General features: G+C 32.7%; 1 protein-coding gene across 3 annotated transcripts; it reads right to left on the bottom strand.

Moving 5' to 3' along the window:
- Window positions 1–2,489: 2,489 nt before the first annotated feature.
- LOC134721656 (beta-1,3-galactosyl-O-glycosyl-glycoprotein beta-1,6-N-acetylglucosaminyltransferase-like) lies at window positions 2,490–18,202 on the bottom strand. 3 transcript variants are annotated; one of them, XM_063584795.1, is made up of 5 exons: window positions 18,070–18,202; window positions 15,521–15,593; window positions 13,067–14,165; window positions 3,612–3,838; window positions 2,490–2,846 (listed from the first exon to the last, which is right to left on the bottom strand). In XM_063584795.1, exons 3-5 carry the CDS (start codon window positions 14,077–14,079, stop codon window positions 2,536–2,538), a joined length of 1,551 nt encoding a protein of 516 aa, XP_063440865.1. In that variant the 5' UTR covers window positions 14,080–14,165; window positions 15,521–15,593; window positions 18,070–18,202; the 3' UTR covers window positions 2,490–2,535. The 3 variants fall into 3 exon arrangements, with proteins under 3 accessions (XP_063440865.1, XP_063440866.1, XP_063440867.1); XM_063584796.1 differs by lacking the exon at window positions 18,070–18,202 and adding an exon at window positions 16,994–17,097; XM_063584797.1 differs by lacking the exons at window positions 15,521–15,593; window positions 18,070–18,202 and adding an exon at window positions 16,994–17,076.
- Window positions 18,203–22,169: the final 3,967 nt, after the last annotated feature.

Below are 22,169 nucleotides of genomic sequence, written 5' to 3'. Positions count from 1 at the left end.
CGTGTCTTGTTCTTAGAGACGTATTATATGTTACAGGATTTTTCTAAATTTCAGAATAACTCAATTTTCAGCCAATTTATGCCAATTTTTAAAATGTCTAACATCGACCGGCATTTAAGAACATGACTAAAAATATACCTAATTTTTAAAATCGACTAAATCAACAAATTGGATGACGAGTGTTGAGTTTTAGGTAATTTATATGTTTACTTAATATATTGAGAGACATATGACAAAAGACGTCTTGAAATGAATTAACTAACGGTTACCTTTAATTTTTATAACTTTTTGAATACTGTAAATTCAGAAATTATTACGATTTTGTCATTTTACACTTGAATACGATTTTAATTTTTACGATTTTGAGAAAAGTCAGGCTTAATTCAGTTAAAATATTACAAAATGCGAGTTTTAATTATTGCGTTTACAACTCAGTCGCATTATTCGCAATAATAAAAACCTCGCAATAATTTCTGAATTACAGTACCAGTTTTTAAGGTTTGTTTGTCTATATAATTGCCTCTTTTTAATGAAACTGTGTTCAGTATAGAAAAGTCATCTAATCCAGACACTGACGTAATGAATGAAATGTGTTTTACCAGCACACTTGGTACAATTAAAAACCTTATAATAAATTGTTCAAATAAGGCCTTCGAAAATAGTGGAATAAATTACTTTTGGAGTGTCAAGAACTCGTTGGAAGTACTTGTTAAATTGCATGCTCATATTGGTGATTTTGAATCTGTTTAAAGTTTTGATTTTTCTACCCTGTATACCACATTGCCTCACATACTCATTAAGAAAAAATTCACACACCTAATTAAATGGGCATTCAAAAAATCAGAATGTGAATATATATGTTCAAACTCTTTTAGGTCATTTTTTAGTAGCAATAAACAAAAAAACTATGTTAATTGGACATGCTTTGATACTATATATGCCCTTGAATTTTTACTAGATAACATTTTTGTTCGCTTTGGGGATTCCGTATATCGCCGTCAGATTATCGGAATTCCAATGGGGACTAACTGTGCACCACTTATTGCGGACCTCTTTTTGTATTGTTATGAGTTACAATTTATGACAAAAATAAGCAAAGACCCATCAAAACAACATCTGATAAACAAATTTAATAATACTTTTAGATATTTGGATGATATTTTGGCTCTCAATAATGACGACTTCAGTATGTATATTAATGAAATTTATCCTGCTGAACTTACTTTAAATAACGCTAATACTAATAATGACCACTGCCCTTTCCTCGATCTTGATATCTATATCACTAACGGAAAGCTGAATACTAAAATTTATGATAAAAGGGATAATTTTTCATTTCCTATCGTTAATTATCCTTTTTTAGATGGTGACGTTCCCTTGTCACCATCTTACGGTGTTTATATTTCTCAACTTGTACGATTCGCTCGTGTTTGTAACAATGTTTTAGATTTTAACGAGAGAAATTTATGTATTACTGAAAAATTATTACACCAGGGTTTTCGATATCACAAACTAGTCAAAAATTTTACTAAATTTTATCATCGGTATAAAGACATCATTCGTAAATATAGCTCAACATGCAGACTTTTTATATTTTTATACGTTCAGGTATTTCACATTCAATTTTTTATGGAAATATTCTTTATAAAGCTCAAAGGTGTCAGTATTCACCTCAGAAACTTACAAAACCTTTAAATAGACTGATTAAGAAGGGATATAATTACGATACTGTTGTCAAGTCATTAAAGATTGCATATTTTGGCGTTAATATTGAGTCACTGATAAGGTCTTTGCGTCGGAACTAAAGACATTTATTCTAAAAACAGTTGTTGGCATGACACGGGTTATGTTCTTCTCATATATGTTATGATGGTATGATACTAAACCCCTTACGGGAAGGATTGTGCCTGATGTTCATATGATGAAATCATAATCTTTCAGTCAGTTTTATTGAAGTCTGGAGCTGGCATGTCAGTTAACTGCTAGTAGTCTGTTGTTATTTATGTATTATTGTCATTTTGTTTATTTTCTTTGGTTACATCTTTTGACATCAGACTCGGACTTCTCTTGAACTGAATTTTAATGTGCGTAGTGTTATGCGTTTATTTTTCTACATTGGTTAGAGGTATAGGGGGAGGGTTGAGATCTCACAAACATGTTTAACCCCGCCGCATTTTTGCGTCTGTCCCAAGTCAGGAGCCTCTGGCCTTTGTTAGTCTTGTATTATTTTTATATTAGTTTCTTGTGTACAATTTGGAAATTAGTATGGCGTTCATTATCACTGAACTAGTATATATTTGTTTAAGGGCCAGCTGAAGGACGCCTCCGGGTGCGGGAATTTCTCGCTACATTGAAGACCTGTTGGTGACCTTCTGCTTTATTTGGTCGGGTTGTTGTCTCTTTGACACATTCCCCATTTCCATTCTCAATTTTATTTGTATATTGGTTTAATATTGCTTATTTCAAAAGGAAAAATAAAAAGAGATATATAGTGCTGCGTTTTTCAATTCTGTCAGTATACTTATACTTAAAATTTCATACAGTATGTTTAATAAATTCTAAAGACTGATATTTAGTTACGTCAAATTTTAAAACATTGAAATATTCGTCCCTTGTTCGGTTGTATATTAGCTGGTCCATACATTGTAAGGCATGTGGTTGGTAATGAAGATAAAACTTGTTGGCAAACATTTCTGGTCTTGAAGCTAGCAATGGCAAATCTCCTATTCCAAATACACAAACCAATCTAACACGCGACCCATGGCACGGCCAGTTATAGATGTGATTCCCCCAGTTTTTAAATCTGGTTAGAAAGGGCTTTGTGTCACAATCTGTTTCCGGAACACCTTGAAGATATAAATACATATAAAAGCTTATCAATATTAGCGTTTTAATATACTTATAATGATGACCACGATATAATGTATTCCGTCTTTCAAACATTTTTTTCTCTTTGAAATGTACATCTTTCTGACTTATAATAGAACCAAATGAATTGTCTTTTTTTTTTCAACACACAATCGGCATTCCTAAAGGAATTATAGTAAATATGCTTCCCCTCTTATGGGAAAAGTATTTATTTTTGCCAAACTTGTTCATTTATTCGATTTAAGCTGTGAACTAGTGTACATTTTTGTTCTAGCTGAAGCACGCCTCCGGGTGCAGGAGTTTCTAACTGCATTGAAGACCCACTGGTTGCCTTCGGCTGTTATTTGTTCTTTGGTCGGTTTGTTGTCTCCTTGACACATTCCCCATTTTCATTCTCAATGTATATGTGGTCCTCAAAAATAATAAAAATAACTGAAGGTTGTCATATAACTTGCATCCTGCCTTATAGACATGTTCTGACTGAATAATGTTAAGTTTATGTTTATCGCATCAATCCTATTTGAATTGTATATATAAGTTTTCGTCCTTACCATGTATGAGCTATTTGCGATGTAACATTAAGCAATCAAATAAAAAATAATTATTTTTAATTGGTTTGGTTTTTATTTTTGTGTTATGCGGAGGTTTTTATTTTATTATCGCCGTTAGGTTGTTAAAATCATTACTATTTCTGAATAGCAGATACAGTTCTTATACGAGTCCGTAAATCGATTTTTATTTACCTTTGTATGAGCCTGGAATGTTTAACTGCGGATTATGGTTAAGTGTAGAGAAAAAGACTTCATCAGGAATCTCAACACTTCGAGTCCAATTGAAATAAGCCTTAGCTATTTTGTCAAAGAGGATGTATTCTACAAATCCTCTGCTAACAGCCACATGAACGGACCCTTTTACAGGAGTGATACCATGGGGTGGTGGAGGTGCATCTTTCCATCTAGCTTTGTTAGCCCTGAAACAAAAATAGTGTTTCAATTAAACAACTACATTTTGTTCGTTACTGTGGATTCATTATTATTCTTTGGGTATCAATTTTCGTGGAATTCGTTGATATAGGTGAACCATGAAATTAAGTGTTCAACGAATGACAAGTGTTCTAAAGGCATAATGCGGGGTGCACACATTGCCGATTATTGCTCCCGTTTGAGATCCGACAGCGATACGAAACGAAAAGTGAAAAAGTCGTGCGTCCCGTAACATTCGGGGAAACTCAGCCGATTTAGTTTAGTCGGCTTACAATCGTGTCTATGTCGTGACAGATTCTGCTGTATCGGATCACTATCCTAACAATGTTATGTGTATTCTGGACGGTGTCCTGTGATACGGGAATGATCTGGAGAAGTTTTTCATTGTTTTTTTTCTGCCGACTGAGTCCAGATTGCATCCAGATCTTGTCGATTGCGAACCGTTTTGCCGAAACCGTTCCGGAACAGTTCCGTTATTAATACGAAATTCGTCAATAATACCCAAGTCAGAGTCCCGACAATTACAGAATACAATACGACTGAGACCAGACAAAGCCGTTTGCAATGCAATAGAGAGGACCGTGATAGGATTACGTTCCGAAAGTACCTGCTGATCCCGATTATGCCGACAATTTTCGAACGGATGACTTCCGCCAGCGTCGGTTCACTGTCTGGTCACTGTCTGATCTCTGTCGGATTACATTCGGTAGAATCGGGACGCAGTCGTAACAGGCTCGGTCGAAATTTACCTGGTGAAAGATACAAATTGGATTAGAAGCGGATTGAGAACGGGATTATATAGGGATAAATTTGCTTTGAATATCGGCGCTTCCTGGACAATATCTTATTGTTGTCGTGATTAATTATTTGTTTTACAAATTTTAATTTAAGTTTGAATTCCCATCCACGATTCACAGGATGTTGATTAGACTTTTGACTTTTAATCTGAAATGGTCCTGTCAAGGACGGCAGTAAAAACCGTGAATGTGTGACCCCAGCTTAAAGACTTTGTCAAAACCACGAAATTATATGTTCACGAATATGCAAGTTTTTCATCAACAACAATTGGTGCCCACAAAAATAAATCAATCCACAGTAATTGGAAAACAAATAACCGCCTGACCATATTTTTCAATCTAGTATCACATGAGTGCAGATAATTTGTTGCAAATAATTCTATTATGTATGTGAAATTTTACAGTGTCTTTTGAACAGTGGTGTTTTTAGATGAAATGTAGTACACGACTTCAAATGTTTGAGGCGTAAAATGACTGGCATACTTTATACATGTATATTCCACGGGACTTTAATTGGCCAGTCAATATGGAATGTTTCTTAAAGCACTGGCTTTTCTTGATTGCCATCAACGATTTTTTCGATTAAACTATTTCCATTTGCCTGAATGTATTGTGGTGCTAGTTTGTTCAAAAGTTTCAAATCCGCGAGTATATATAACTATATAATGTCGCAAACTAAATGTGGAGCCACTAAATATGTTATTGTGTGTGTGTGTTTTAACGCCACTTAAAGCACTGTTTTGGGGCTATTTCATGGCGGCTAGTTTTTATTGATGGAGGAAGCCGAAGTGCCCGGAGAAAACCACCGACCTTCGATAGTTAAACTGACAATCATAGAATAAAAATGAATGGAGTCGAGTGGAGCTGGGTTCGAACTCACAACCTTAGTGTTCAACATTTTGAATTTGTACATTGGTGGGTATGATCTGTTAGTCTATTCTTCTTAATTCAACATTAAACCACAGTTGGTGTCTGTTTGGATTTTTTGTCCTTTTTCTTTCTTTCTGTTTGTTGGATTTTTGTTTTGTTTAAACGTTAATGTTTTTTTGCAACAGCAAATTTATTATTGGTATATTCATGCACAGCTTTACTAAACATTTGATGAGAATGCTAAAGGTTTCGAATCCTTTCAATTATTTCCTGTGATAAATTATGTAATCTATTATAAATGATATTATACTGGTGTACTCGGAACACAGCTGCCGATATAAGAGTGTTAACAGCAGAGTTTTTATCAACCGACCGGGTAAGGATTTCGGGATCTATTTATTCATGATGTCATACGTTTCTTTTTAACACTTTTTAGTATATAACAGAATGATGTAAATAAAAAGGACGATTAAAGACCATACTAACAAAAATTTAACCATGTATAAGTATCAAAGTTGGGCCAATCGTATTTTACATCTATGTTTTTCACTATTTATGAAATATGGTATAATTGTCTTTTCTTGTCTTGTGTGAAAATATGCATTTCAAAGGCACACATCTACGTAACTGTCAAACCTGTGAAAATCTCTCCCGATTGGTACATTAATTCACAGTTTTTCTAAACTTGGGCGATTTAGGGTTTGATACGTGTATGCTTATATATAGACACGAAATATCTCTAGATGTCTATTCTTCTATGTCGTTGGATTGCTGTCTCGTAGAACTTTACCACAGACTTTATTTTCTTCAGACGAATAATTAAAAAAGGGACATTATTATATGTATTGGTCAGGCGTGCTAACATTTTAGAAGATTCGTGAATTGAATTTATAGTTTTATTACTTTTTTATTTTTATAATTTTTAACAAAAAAAAAAGTTTCATAAATACTTGTATGCTTGCAACAGATATGGAAATAGAAAATATAAGACTTTCTGAAAACAACAGATGGTTATTCCCATGGCTATAAATATTTCCAAGGTTATTGCTCCAAAATTTAAAAGTTGACCATATAAATTTATTTCTTTAATAATGAAGGTGTGTATAACGAATAGACGACAAAACAAGAAAAAGAAAGAAAAAAGAAAAATAAAGGGCTTATTTCATTTTAAAGAATGTTGGCTATGAACAAAAAGTATAAAGAAAAGAAAAAAATTATCTAGAAAATTAAAGAATACAGACTGAATGAAGGACCCTTATCTAACCACAAATATCAATTTGCAGATGAATATTCGTGACATAAAAAAAACATGGAGGTGAAGTGAGTAGTTGGTCATTTATCGCTCCGGCCAAAATCGACTTTTGATGACTTATGCGAACACCTAGAACTTAATTTTTTGTGAGTTTAATCTGTTTATTGTGTCTGGATTTATTCTGTGCTTTGATAATTTTGAAAAATGATGGTTGCATGGGTAAAAGAAAAAGAAAGACAAAGTCTACCCAAACACCACCCAATATGGCGGCGCCCATGATCATAACAAATCAGGATATGAATAGTTCACCAAATCTTTCTCAAGTATTGGCTAGTGCAAATGACTCTATTTATGGTAACCGAAACCATTTACAAACTGTTAGCAACAATCAATTCCATCATAGTACACCAATGAACATACAACAAGGTCCGCCCATGTTTAACATGACCCATGTTCTACCAGGTCCTAGTGTTAGTGAAGCTTTACCTATAAATACTCAGCAATTCTCAACCTTAACTTCGCAACAGAGACCCCAACCTTTTTGTGACAATAATACACTTCAAATGATACTAGAAAATATGAATCATATGAACAGCAAATTAGCAAAACTCGACATGTTGGATGACTTGTGCTCTAGAATGGCATCCATTGAATCTCATTTCAATATTGTTAAAACTGAAATTAAAGACATCAGGTATGATTTGAAACAACAATCAGAAAGAATAACTACTGAAGAGTTCCATTACAATATCGTTGAATCTAGGGTATCGGGTATTGAAGCTGAGAATGAAAAACTACAATATGAAAATTTTGAACTGAAAGAAAAGGTACTAGAGATGCAGGCACATTCAATGAAATATAACCTTATATTTAGTGGTATAAAAGAAAGAAGTGAGAGACAGAATGAAAAAGTAGAAGATACTATCAAAGAATTTATCTCTAATGAACTAAAAATTGATAGTGAGGCAATTCAGTTTCAGAACGTGCACAGGTTAAAAAACAGGGGTGATGGTAAACCTAGAAATATTATTGCAAAATTCGTGAAATATTCTGACCATGAGATGATAAGGTCAGCAGCCTATGAACACCTAAAAAATAAAAAAGAGGTGGCAGTTTATCAACAATACCCAGCTGAAATCAGCAACCGAAGGAAAGAGCTTATCCCTAGAATGATAGCACTGAAGAGAGAAGGTCACCAAAATGTGCGCTTGGTGTTAGATAAACTCTATGTTGGAAATCAACTGTATAACAACCACGAAGCTCCGAATCCACCAAGGAGTCGACAGGATGCATATGCACAAGGACCTCAACCCGGATTTGTTCCCAGTCGGGAGAGACTTCCCCCGAGGGGTCCACCTCCAGGACATCATGCCGGCCCAGTATTTCAGTCAGGATCTACATAGGGACACGACAACAGGAGCGGTACGGACAGTCAGGCTGACAAAGAATTGAGTGACATTAAAGTGTTAAGTTTGAACGTTTGTGGTTTGAAATCTAAACTTCAATGCCCAGAATTTATTGAACTTATAGAATCTAATGACATATTAATCTTCCAGGAATCCAAATTAGATAAACATGACATTTTAGAATTACCTAAGGGTTATTTGTACTTTTCAAAGCATCGTGCTAAATTCAAAAAAAAATCTGGTGGTATTGTTATTATATACAGGGAAAATTTCGAGAAGTTCCTGAATTTTCCAAAAACTAAATCAGATTATGTACAATGGTTGGTAATAAATTCAAACATGTTAATGATAGACAAAAATGTATTGCTCGGCTGTATTTATATACCTCCCGAAAACACTAAGTATGCTTCGAATGATGCATTTAATGACATTGAAACTGAAATGTCAGAATTGATTGAAAAAACAAATAGCTATGTCTCTCTAGTTGGTGACTTTAACGCAAAAACCAAATTATTAAGTGATATTGTAATACCAGATAGTAAACTGTTTGAAATACTTGATGATATTGTTGATGATGATGTGTTATCTTATGTGTATGACTATGAAAATTTATTACAAAACGATGTACCAATGAAAAGATACTCTACTGATATATCTGTACCAAACAATTATGGTCATAAACTTATTGATTTTTGTAAAAGAAATAATTTGTATATAGGAAATGGTCGATTACCGGGTAAAGATTTTTTGATTGGAGAAAAAACATGTAAAAATGTGTCACTGATTGATTATGTATTGTTTTCTTCACATGTATTTTCGTTATTTAAATCTTTTTATGTGAGTGAATTTAATCCACTGTTTTCTGATGTACATAGCAGTTTGTGTTTCAAACTTCACGCTACAGTTAACAATTTTACTATAAATTCCTCTATAGATGATAGTAACACACCCACGCACACACCTAGGTGGATTCCCACAAAACAAAACCAGTTTATAGAGTCTATTAATAATGACGTCACAATGTTCACGACAATAGAATTTCTATTGAATGAACTAGATGAACAAGGTCAGGGTCAACACACAAAAAACACTATAAACTTAGTAGTAAACAAAGTTGGCGAACTCTTTAAAAATTCTGCAAAAAAAGTGTTTGGCTCTAATGGCAGAAAAAGAAAAGCAAATACAAATAAAAAGTTTCAAATTTGGTTTGACAACAAGTGTTTTGAAACAAGGAAAATATTCCACAAAGCACGTAATAGATACAGTTTTGTAAAAAACAGAGAAAATAGAGATGCTATGAGAAAAGCAAGCAAACAATACAAAAACCAGATGAATGCTAGCTACAATAAATTCCAACATAGCTGTGAACAAGATCTCAGAAACACATCAAAACGAGACAGCAAAAAATTTTGGAAAATTTTGAATCGCTTTAAAAAAAGGCCGGAAACAAATAAAAATATTGATATAAGAGGGTTTGGATGGGGTTAAATGATTAAAGAATAATGCCCTTAAAAGATGAAGATTAGAGAATAATGAGCCAAAAAATAGAAGATTAGAGAATAAAAGGGTTAATTTTTGGAAGATTAGAGAAAAAAGGGGTTAATTTTTTAAAGATTAGAGAAAAATGGGGTGAAAATTAAATGTTTACAGAATAACAGACCCCCCATCCATACCCTCATATAACTATAGAACAACTGTATGAATATTTCAAGTGTCTAAATAAAAATGATTGTGAAGATGATGATTCTGATGATCCTAATGAAAGTGTAAATAATTTAGATAATCAGGTTATTATTGAGTTATTAGATTGTGAGATAACTGGTGAAGAAATATGTAAAGCTATAAAAAGTCTAAAAAATGATAAAGCACCAGATGATGATGAAATTGTAAATGAATTTTTGAAAAGTACTGTTGACAAGTTATTGCCTATATATGTCAAAATATTTAATACTGTATTAGATACTGGTATTATTCCTGATGCATGGTTAATTGGTATTATAAAACCTGTATTTAAAAATAAAGGTAATAAAAATGATCTCGATAATTATCGAGCACTTTGCTTGACTTCAAATTTGGGCAAGGTGTTTACATCAATCTTAAACACAAGACTTAATAAATTATCTGATGAAATTGGGATTATTTCGGACTCACAGGGTGGATTCCGCAAGGGATACTCTGTCCATGATAACATGTTTGTTTTACATTCTATTATTACATTATATTTATCTGCCGGAAAGAAATTGTTCTGTGCATTTGTGGATTTTAAACGGGCGTTTGATACCGTTTGGAGGACTGGGCTTTTTCAAAAACTTATAAAAAATAACATCAGAGGGAAAATGTTTACATTGATTCAAAATATGTACACTGATATTAAGTCCTGTGTTAAACTTGACAATTTGAAAACTGCATTTTTTCCATGTGAAACGGGTGTTAGACAAGGAGAAAAATTATCTCCATTTCTTTTTGCACTATACTTGAATGATCTAGAAGACTTTTTAGAACAAAATTTGAGCCATGGTTTAGAATATCTGGATTCAGAATGTATACATAGCATAGGTATTTATTTGAAAATGTTTATATTACTATATGCAGATGATACAGTTATTTTTGCAGATACTGCTGAAGAGTTACACAATTCTTTAAATGTCTTTGAACAATATTGTAATACTTGGAAACTTACGGTCAATGTCTCAAAGACAAAAATTGTAACTGTAACAAGAAATTCAAATTTAATCTATGTAATGATGAAATTGAGATCCAAGATACATATACATATCTTGGCTTGTTATTTAATTATAATGGTAATTTTTGTAAAGCCAGAAACAAATTAGTTGATCAAGCTCAAAAAGCTTTATACAGTCTGTACCAAAGAATTAATAATATTAGTATCCCTTTAGATTTACAGATAAAACTATTTGATTCTTTGGTAGCCCCAATTTTGACTTATTCCTCCGAAATCTGGGGATATGAAAATAAGATGAATATTGAGAAGATACATTTAAAGTTCTGTAAAAAAATTCTTGGGGTGAGGTCATCGACCGCAAATTTCATGGTCTATGGTGAACTTGGCCGATTTCCTATCGAAATTAGTATCAAGATGAAAATGATTTGTTTCTGGTATAAGCTTGTAACAAATGTTGATAAACTGTCTGGAAAACTCTACAAGCTTATGTTTAATTTATGTGAAAATGGAAATAATTCTTTTAAGTGGATTAATTATGTAAAATCTGTATTTGATGAAACTGGCAACAGTGAAATATGGCAGGTACAAGGAAACGTTAATTTGAATTTTTTAAAATTTAACGTTAAACAAACACTCCATGACCAGTTCATACAAAAATGGTTTTCGGATATCGATAACTCATCAAGGGGGAAGTTTTATTCAAAATTTAAGACTGACTTTTGTATGGAACCGTATCTAATTAGACTCAGAAAAGTTCCTAGACTTTATATTTGCAAACTTCGTACTTGCAATATCAAATTTCCGATCGAAACAGGGAGATGGAATAGAATTCCAGAAATTGAAAGGAAATGTAAGCTTTGTAAAACTGGTCTTGGAGATGAGTATCATTACATATCACTTTGTAACAATGCTGATGTTATTAAAATAAGAAATGCATATATTCCTAAATACTACAGAATCAACCCAAATATCAATAAACTTTATGGAATGCTGAAATATTGCAATGTACATGTATTAACTAACCTTTCTATTTTCATACAAAAGGTTGAAAAACTACTGCTCTCTCTGTAAATCAGCACATGTGAATATATTTATATATGTTACACTTTCTGTTACTATCCATTATTATTTGATTGTGTTCATGTGATCACGTGGTTATTTAAGCTTACATATTGCACGGACTTTTTGTGATGTGGTCAATAGATTTAGTATACATTTAGCTTTGTAAAAAAAATGTTTCATTGTATGTATTCTACTCATTTCACTTCTATGTTATTTGTAAATGTATGTGTATTTGTCGCTCCTGTTACGCAGGAAATCTGCGTCTGAGTGTATTTTGAATAAACATAAACAAAAAGGTTAAGAGATATTTATCTTTCAAAATTATTAACTTATTTAAACTTATTGATACAACTAGATTTCGACACAGTAATTACACAAGGAAGACATTTAATTTTTATCAAATTTAGATATATTCTTATCAATGAACGGACATAATCGGTGCCCCCTATTATGATATAAATTCTTTCGTAACGTGACCATGAATATGACAGTTGTTATCCATTCGTTTAAAGTGTTTGAGCTTTTAGTTTTGCCATATTTGATAAGGGATTTTCCGTTTTGAATTTTCCTCGGAGGTCGGTATTTTTGTAATTTTACTTTTTCTAATAATAATAATTTAAATTAGGAAAAAATGGAAACGCAGGGCAAAAAAGTATGTTCTTTTTGTCATACAATGGTATGGAGGTTATCAAAAATTACTTTTTAACTAGACATCATTAAAACAAGAGTTACATGAATTAGAAAATGTTGGTTATTTCATTAAAACATGTATATAGTATTATAGAAGACATTAAGTGCAGACAAGTAGACTGTTATAGTTTTTCTCGTTTGAATTGTTTTTCATTTGTCATTTCGGGACATTTGATAGCTGACAATGCGGAATGGTATGTGCTCATTGCTGAAGGCCTCATGGTGACACAAAGATGTTAATTTCTGTGCCACGTTGGTCTCTTGTTGTTTTATATGTAATCATATCACAAAAAAAATGTTAACTCCTTTTCATATTACATAAAAAAAGTTCAAATAAGCTCAATGTAATTGACTGAAAGAATGAAAGTTTATATACATTTAGAGTCATACTCAGAAATACAATGTATAGTATCATGAATGTTAATAGTTAAAAAGTTCCAACTATTTTCACTAACCTTTTCACGGTACTTTCCATGTCATTAGCTCCCTTATAACTCTTTAATATTTTCACTAACTCTAAATTTGTTCTCAATGGAAATTCTTGGCCCGTCAAATTAATAAAATATTTCCATTTTTTGTGTTTCCAGAGATCTTTCATGCATGCAATTTCCGGTAATAAAACTCCAACAGTCCCCCATACAACATTGAATGATCTTGAAGATATGAACACATTTTCGAAACAACTAGTTATACTCTGAAGTGCCAGTTTGAAATTGGGATCAGCTTTTGTATCACAGTGTATACAATATACGTTTTGAGGACGATAAATTGATCTTAATAACATTTCGACTTGTTGTATGCCTTTGAAAACAAGAATGCTATAAGCTATTGGGAAATTTTCTTCTTCGTCAGACAAGGAAGACGTTATGTATCCTCTGTCTTGTTTGTATTTTTCGCAGTCTTTGCTTATGTTTATGAATGACGAAGGCGGTATCTCTACATATGGTTGTTTCAACAGATGATTTAAAGTTTTGTTTTGTTCTAAAGTGTTGTTATCAAATAGACTCATGCAGTTGACATTTTCGACTGTCCTTTCCTGTTGAAATAACCTCCAGTCCGGTAGATTTTTCTTTTCAATCTCATTTACTTCATTTATTTTCACTTTAGGGTAAGGGAAAAATCCTGGACAGCCTATTATTTTCTTTGAAACTGTAATTGGTTCGCTTCTTTCTTGGTACGAAACTGTAGACTTCTTATTCCACAGAGATAAAAACGATAAGTTTTTAATGTCAATAACAGATATTTTTCCGAACGGTCCACCCTCAAAGTAGCCTTCTAGATGTAAAGTTCCATTAGTTTCAGAGTATTTCGAAGATATGAAGGTGGAAAAATTGGCACGTTCATTTGTTTGTTTCATAGGAATGTATGGCATGTGAGTATTATAATTAAAGAAATATATGCATATAAGCAAAAACGATAAAAAATAAATAATGCTATGTTTGAACTTTGCACTTTTGGGTATTCTCATCACTGAAAAGGGCTGCCTCAGATTTTTTAATGCGGTGCAAACTATGCAACGTTACTATGGAAACAGGATGACTGTCTCTCTCAATTCTACAATAGACAAAAAATATTATAGTATCACTATTACAAAATTTGCATAAGTAGTTATTTTATTGAGTACATGTATGTGCATACACACAATACAGTTTCAGTAATGTGTTCAAAAAGATATAATAGCTTTCACAAATAAAAGAGACGAAAAGACAGCAACCAAACGATAAACATTACCAAATGACATATAGTCCATATAACATTTTTGTAATAGTTCAAAACTGTCCATGTTTGGGCCAATACTTGGAATTCGTCTGAACATATTTAGGAAGTTCGCCGTTCAGTTTCAAAATTAATGGCTGTCCATGCATAACACTAGTATATAGTAATAGGGGATTAATTGAAGAATCAAAAAAGCCAAACAAATATATAGGGGCCAATGTGCTTGTTTTCGAGATACTAGCCAGTGGAATTTTGGCGGGAACATGTTTTCTTTTGTGTGTTCATAGCTTTATCATTGACCAATCAAAGTTCTCAAAAACAATCAGAAAATAAATAAATTTTTTAAGACTTTTACAAATGGCTTATAATATACATGTAAAAGATTTATAAAAAAAATGGAGGTCCATGGGCAAAATTTAAATAGATAAAACCAGAGGATTTCGAGCATCTGACAAAATTAAAAAAAAAAAATGACAAGCAAACATCCTTTACAACGTTTATAAATATTCATATTAAACGAGAATATTAATCTCTCCATTTGGTGATTAGCAAAAAAGGTTGATGACGAAATCAGTTCAAAATAGAAAATAGAAAGTTGCATGAATAGAACAGTCGACAAACACAACCAAACTCATCCTTGAGTCAAAATGCCTAGAAATAATAACCGGTGTATGCCCCAAAACACAACCAATATGATGTTAACGCGATTTGACCTTAATACAAAACCGGTAGGAAAACTGGCAATCATAGTTAGTCGAAGAAAGCAAATAATACAAGGCTGAGCTCTTGTTGTTGTTGTTTGGTTCTATCAAGTGTCATTTTGGTCTCTTGTGGAGAATTTTCTCATTGTCAATCATACCACATCTTCTTTTTTATATGATCTTATGATCTGCTCTGCGTTGTAAATTGTAATTCAAAGACAAACTCAAAACATATGCATACATCAGGTACTAATTGAATGTCTCTCTGACAACACCACAGTATATAAGAAGAACTGGAAAAAACGAAGCAACACTCTCAATTTATTAATTTGATGGATTGATTGATTGGTATTCAACGTCATATTCAGCCACGCTGGCTATTTCATTGCGACTGTGACAAGTTTTTTTTCAGTGTGTGGAGGAAGTGTCCGTTAAAAACACAAACTTGACAATTCTAGTGATTTAAAATTTGGGGAAATTGAATTAGCTTACTTTTTGTCAAGTTAAGAATTGTTCTGTAATCTCCATCTCAACTTCTGCTTAACAAAACATATTTCTAATGTACCTGGAAATAGATAAATTATGTATCTGTGTATGGCGAACCTAGACTTGCTATGAACAAATCCTAACCAAGAATTCAGTTTTCGGGGTTGTTTTTTTATAAATACTGAATTTTAAAATCTGCGTCGTACTGCTGGTCATTTCGGACCACATGAAGATAAATTGATAGCATATTAATAAATCAACTAAAAAAATAAATAAAACAAGGGCCCTTCTGCTTGTTTTCAATATATAAGCTATTGAAAAATTTGCGTGAAATGATTCTCTCTAGAGTTTTCATACAGTTATTGGCACCTTTTTCAAAAATATAATTGTTTTTTTACAAGGATTCGATAAGAATTTCGAAAAAAAACTTTTAAAGTGATATGTAATAACATATGAAAAGAAAAGGAAGGGTTAGTCGGCAACATTTTTAATAGCACTACATTGATAGAACCAGATCTAGAAGATTCCAAAATATGGCTAAAAATCAGAAACAGGAGGAGCGATTATCCTCAAGTGGGCCTCGTACTGCTCAATTATCACTTTTCTAAATAATATGTTCTGATGGTCATGGTTATTTTTCTATTTTATACGGTTGTGCCTCATTTGATAAGAATTTTGGAAAATTATAATGCATTATTGTTCTATCACAAACAATTGCACTGTAATTGTAACGATTTTACAAAATTAATAGTATATTTAACACATATTGCCGTGCATTCAAAAAACAATACTGTTTAATTGTTGGTGTATTTCACAATTAATGATATACTGAATGAGAATTCACAAAATTAATTCATTGATGAAAAGGTTTTGGTGCACACTTATGCAAATATAATTCAGAATCAATGTATTATATTTTAATATGTTTATCTTCTTAGATATAGTAGTTAAACACAATATTTAATGAGTACTCAATACTTGTATATTTTACTTAATATATACTAAAAGTTTTAAAGTAGATATCATCACGATTTCACTATTATCCAAATTTCCATAGTCCTGTGACGTTGCAGTTTTTCGGGAGTACATTTCGATACCGAATGAAAAATGATGTGTAATGTTTGCACATTTATTGGATGTTGATTTTTGTTTAGTATAATATGTAAATATTTTCAATGGACGACACATGATAGTTCCACTGAATTGTTTATACTATTTTCAAGTTAAATTTCTACTTATACTATTAAAAAAATGTGCGTATACACATACCAAGTATGTGTACAATTATTGAGGTGTTGTTATGGTCATTTTTGTTAGAGACTTGTGTATCTAATTTGTAAAATTGTTATACATGTATGTTCATTAGTAAAAAGTGACAAATATCTGCTCAATAGCACCATGTGAAATATTAAAAAAACACATGGGGTTTGGAATGAATTATATATATATATATAAAGGATAAACATAAAATGTCCTTACCCTCTAGACAAGTTTTATTTTGTGTATGAATGGTCACTCGGCCTGAGACATATTTAACACCGTTTAAATACATGTACAAGAATCGAAACTATCGACAAATTCACAAAACCTTTAACAAATAAAATTCTAATTACACAGAAACTACAAACATTAAGACATTTAAATTATTTCATACACTTTCATATAGGGTTCTAAAGGTCAGTGAAACTAATTTTGATAATTATTTTTGTCAATATTTATTAAATATAGTTTTACACACATGTACATTACTAAAGGGAAATCGCTTTCTTTCAGATTTCTAAAGGACGATTTGTGAATGTATAACTTTTTTGATATTTATCTCTCTAATGACCACCAAATCGTTTGATTTTTTTGAAAACTTCCGTAGTTTTAATTGCAAGAATGACATGTTCCGATTTTTAAAAAATCGTCATGTATAAATTATTTTTAACGAAAAACGAATCCAAACACTGAGAGTATTATCTGTTGGAAAACAACCATTCCTGAAGAAGAATGTGGTTATAACCTTGTATTGTCTGAATAACTAGAAAGAATATAAATAGAAATTGGTGTTGAAACACGAAATTACTTCTCGACTAATCTATAAAGTGACATATGATTATAAAGAATGGGTCAGTGTCAAAATAGAAACGTTAAATATCAGAGAATCCATCTAAAACCCAAAAGGAAAATCTTTCAATTATCGCATTTGTGTTTTGTTGTGGAATATGTACTAAGCTCTTAGTTTTAACAAAGCACATTTCGTGAAGATTTTTATACCGAAGAGCATGACGACTGAATGAGATAATTATGTCCATATCATAAGATCTTAAAGCCCATTTATTTTATTCATTTAATTTATAGGTAAAGAAAATGAACCATAAATGTTGGACATTACACACATGCGATTTAATTTTCAATTGAATAGTTATATACGTACTACTATATCATGTATATATACAAAATATACTTTTGTATCTATACTGTCAATACATAATTTTCAATTGACATATAGAAAAAATAAACAAATAAAAAAAAAGTAAAAACATAATAAATTAAATGGTTAAGTTATTTACCTCAAAATCCTCTCTTCCAAATCCGTATACAGATTATTTCCAAAATTGTTTATAAATGATAATTTCATATCGTAAACATCGAGGCTAACTAAGTGTACACCCACCTTAAAAACAAACATGCCTCCATTACCGAGGAATATTATATCTTCATCTCGCTTTTGTGTCATCTTGTCTTCACCCTTATATAATTTTTATGATAAATTGACCCAAACACCAATTCTATTTAACGTCAATGCATGTCAAAACTATGGTGCAATATCGTTCATGTGTTCAATTTATTTTGATATGAGCTTTTAATAAAAGTTGGTTGTGGTTGTGATCATTCAATTAAAAAAAATCCCGAAAGTCACGGCACTTTAACAACTGTCTGTTTTTGCTGCAATCATGGCACGAACTTGTCTCAGAAAATAATACATGTCTGTACACCAACCTCTTTTTCAAGTATAGAGGTGTGATTTTTCTCTTAGACAAGTGCTTTTGACCATTCATAAGAACTTGCGGTCATCCGAACTTTAGTACTTTGTTTATTAGTTTATGTCACTGAATCGACAATGTCACGGCGAGTGACATATTGCTTTTCTTCTTCATCGTTTTTTCATTCCACGTTTTTGTCCAGGACTTTTCTCAGAGCCAATGGAACTAATCTGAATTATTGTTCACTATAACAATAAACAGCAATTTTTTGAACTAAACAATGGCTGCCGTTACCATGAAACCGAAAATGTGAAAGCATTGTTTTTTTAATAGTTTGGTTAATAATTTCAGTATGCTTTAACTTTTAATCATTAAATGTAAATTGTTAAAAGAAATAATATAAGAAGATGCGATGTAAGTGCCAACTAGACAACTCTTTAATCAAATCACTAATTGTAAAAGGGAAACTTTTATAGGTTAAAGTACGGCCTTCACTATGGAGCGTTGTATCACACCGAACATTTAACTATAAAGGGCCCCAAAAATTACCATGTAAGATATAACACCACAGCTAATAGGTGTGTAGTTTCTGATTATGGCCATGGTGATTTTTTTAAAACATGAAAGCTAGTGTGCAACAAAATTAATTTTTGAATAGCTAAACATTAAAATAGACTTCATAGCGTGTTTTATAGGACCATCAAGACTATTTTATGTATGTGATATGGGCTGTTTTCTGTATGACATTCCGTATACATGTACATATCCCTACCAAACATTGGTCAGGCAATTATTGTAATGTTTTTTTCCCACCTTTTTTTCGCACAAATTAAGATGTATTCGCTTGATAGAGATTCTAGTGGAGTGCCTGAAATCGCCCCAACTTTATGTCGTTTATATAGTGTTATTGTTTTTAAATTTTGTTTTTGAGTTACATGTATCTGATGAATGGATATCCAGTAAAGCGATTTGGAAGCTAAGTAAAGGATTCTTTGAATATAAATTCTTTAACATTAGACACGTGTCTTGTATATGTTTTTTTGTAAACGAATCTAATAGCAATCGACAAATCGGGAAAAGTGGTTGTATCTTACTCTATTATTGTAAGTCCCTTAAATATTTGCCAGTGAACGTAAATGCAAGCAACAATCAATTGAGAAATTGAAGTCGTGTTTGTCGTTCTCTCACGTGTCCCTTATAGTGTTTTGAAGGTTTTATAATATGTAAAAAAGAAGATGTGGTATGATTGCCAATGAGACAACTATCCACAAAAGACCAAAATGACACAAACATTAACAATTATAGGTCACCGTACGGCCTTCAACAATGAGCAAAGCCCATACCGCATATAGTCGGCTATAAAAGGCCCCGATAAGAGAATGTAAAACAATTCAAGCGAGAAAACTAACGGCCTTATTTATGTAAAAAAAAATGAAAGAAAAAATGTTTAGTTCGTTAAACAGTTACACGATACACAACACTTGGGCAACCACTGAGGGTCGGCATTTCTGTTTTCGAGAATCAGAGTTGGTTGACCGTTATGGAATAACCGTTTCACAAATGATATCGGATATGTTCCTTACGTTGTAACTACAATCCCTCCCCTTTCATAAATGTGTAACACGACGGGTGCCACATGTGGACCAGAATCTGCTTACCATTCCGGAGCACCTGAGATCACCCCTAGTTTTTTGGTGGGGTTCGTGTTGTTTATTCTTTAGTTTTCTATGTTGTGTCATGTGTACTATTGTTTGTTTGTCATTTTCATTTTTAGCCATGGCGTTGACAGTTTATTTTCGATTTATGAGTTTGACTGTCCCTCTGGTATCTTTCGTCCCTCTTTTATTAACAGCCATAATTAGACTATTTACCGGATTTTGTTATCTCATAAGCAACATGACGGGTGCCACATGTGGACCAGGATCTGCTTCCAAAAACAGAGGTAGTATATTTCATATGGCACGTATTCAGACAATACATTTCAAAGCGTATTACAAAATTTGAACATTTAAACTTTTGCAAATAAAAAATTGTATAATGCGATGAGTGAGACTCCCATAAATTCTACAATTTCAATAATTTTCCACTGTATTAGTTATAATAAGGTCATAGGATAAAATCGTGCATTCTTGATATCAATGCATCGAATGCTCATTGTTGACAAGTCATGATAATCTGTCAACATATAAAGATTTAGTTATAAGCAGGAAAAGGGGATAGATAATTTGATAATAATAGCATTTTTTGCAAAATTAATATAAAAAAAATATGTTATTTATATAAATAATCTTATGACTATCCTAAGACCATCATAATACACCTCTCGTGTAGTTTTAACTTTACGACCAATTTTAAGAGATGTTCTGTTTTAGGACCACTTCGTGAAATCCACTTCTTCTTCTTCCAGGTAAGGAACCAGATTCATTGCGGAATGTTAATAGTTCCGCGCGAAAACTTTACGCAGTGTCGGGTAACACAGAAAGATTTATCTTGGCTATTTACAAATTACATTTTAAACGTTCGCAAAAGACGGTGTTGTTCGCTGTAACTGTTGTTGGTAGGTTGTTCCAGTCCCTGATTGTCCTCGGGAAGAAAGATTGGCCGTAGGTGTCTGTACTTGTTCTTTCTTGGAAGAAGCGGTTTTTACCTCTGGTCCGGTTATCATTCGGGATCAAATATTGGTGACGGTCTATATCTATAAGTTCATGCTGGATCTTGAATAGCATGCATAATCTATTTGTTTTCCTCCGACCTCCGAGGCTTTCCCACTTTAGATTTTTTACCATATTTGTGACACAGTCAGGTGTTCGGTCTGTGTAGTTGTTATTCACAAATCGTGCAGCTCTTTTCTGTACCTGTTCAATTGTCTTGATTTTATTTTGAGCAGTTGGGTCCCATACTGTGCTTGCATATTCCACTGCAGGTCTTACCATGGACACATATGCAGCTGCCTTTACAGGTTTTGTACAGCCTTTGATGTTTCTACGTATAAATCCCAACGTTCTGTTTCCTTTGCCTACTGTATTATCGATATGTTTATCCCATGTTAGGTTGTTGCTGATGGTTACTCCAAGATATTTACTTGCTTCCTCTGTGTCTAGAGAATGACCGTGTAGATGGTACGATGTTTGTATCAGTACTGGTCTATTTTTCGGGGATATTCTAATGACAAGGCATTTTTTGGCATTAAAACTCATCTGCCATTTGTTTTCCCAGTCTTCCAATGCTGTTAAGTCCTTTTGAAGAAGTTCACTGTCAGCTTGGTTGGTGATGGTACGAAAGAGTAGACTGTCATCCGCGAACAATTTGGTCTCTGATGTAGATGCTGTTTCTGGCATGTCATTAATGTAGGCCAGGAACAGTAATGGACCAAGGACAGTGCCTTAGGGTACACCAGAGTGTACTGGTACTTGTGAAGAGACGGCACCCTTTAATATCACGCTCTGCTTTCTGTTATGTTGGAAGGAGCGAATCTATTTATTGGGTTTGGGGTTGACGCCGTAGTATTCCAGTTTGTGTAAGAGGCGGTGATGTGGTACCTTGTCAAATGCATTTGCAAAGTCAAGCAGGATGATGTCTACTTGGCCGCTACTTTTTAATTTCGATGCAATGTCATTGATGGTTACGATTAGTTGGTATTCGCATGCTCGTCTTTTGCGGAATCCGTGTTGTGCATCAGTTAGTAT

The sequence above is a fragment of the Mytilus trossulus genome, chromosome 6, assembly GCF_036588685.1.
Source record: "Mytilus trossulus isolate FHL-02 chromosome 6, PNRI_Mtr1.1.1.hap1, whole genome shotgun sequence".
Classification (NCBI taxonomy): domain Eukaryota; kingdom Metazoa; phylum Mollusca; class Bivalvia; order Mytilida; family Mytilidae; genus Mytilus; species Mytilus trossulus.
This window is presented reverse-complemented; position numbering and strand designations above follow the sequence as displayed.

Excerpts from the sequence above, each read along its gene's own strand:
- LOC134721656 (XM_063584795.1), bottom strand. The coding sequence starts at position 14,079 with ATGAGAATACCCAAAAGTGCAAAGTTCAAACATAGCATTATTTATTTT. Across the intron at positions 3,839-13,066 it reads ATGGAAAGTACCGTGAAAAG|GGCTAACAAAGCTAGATGGA; the intron begins GTTAGTGAAAAT and ends TTTTTGTTTCAG. Across the intron at positions 2,847-3,611 it reads CATTCCAGGCTCATACAAAG|GTGTTCCGGAAACAGATTGT; the intron begins GTAAATAAAAAT and ends TATATCTTCAAG.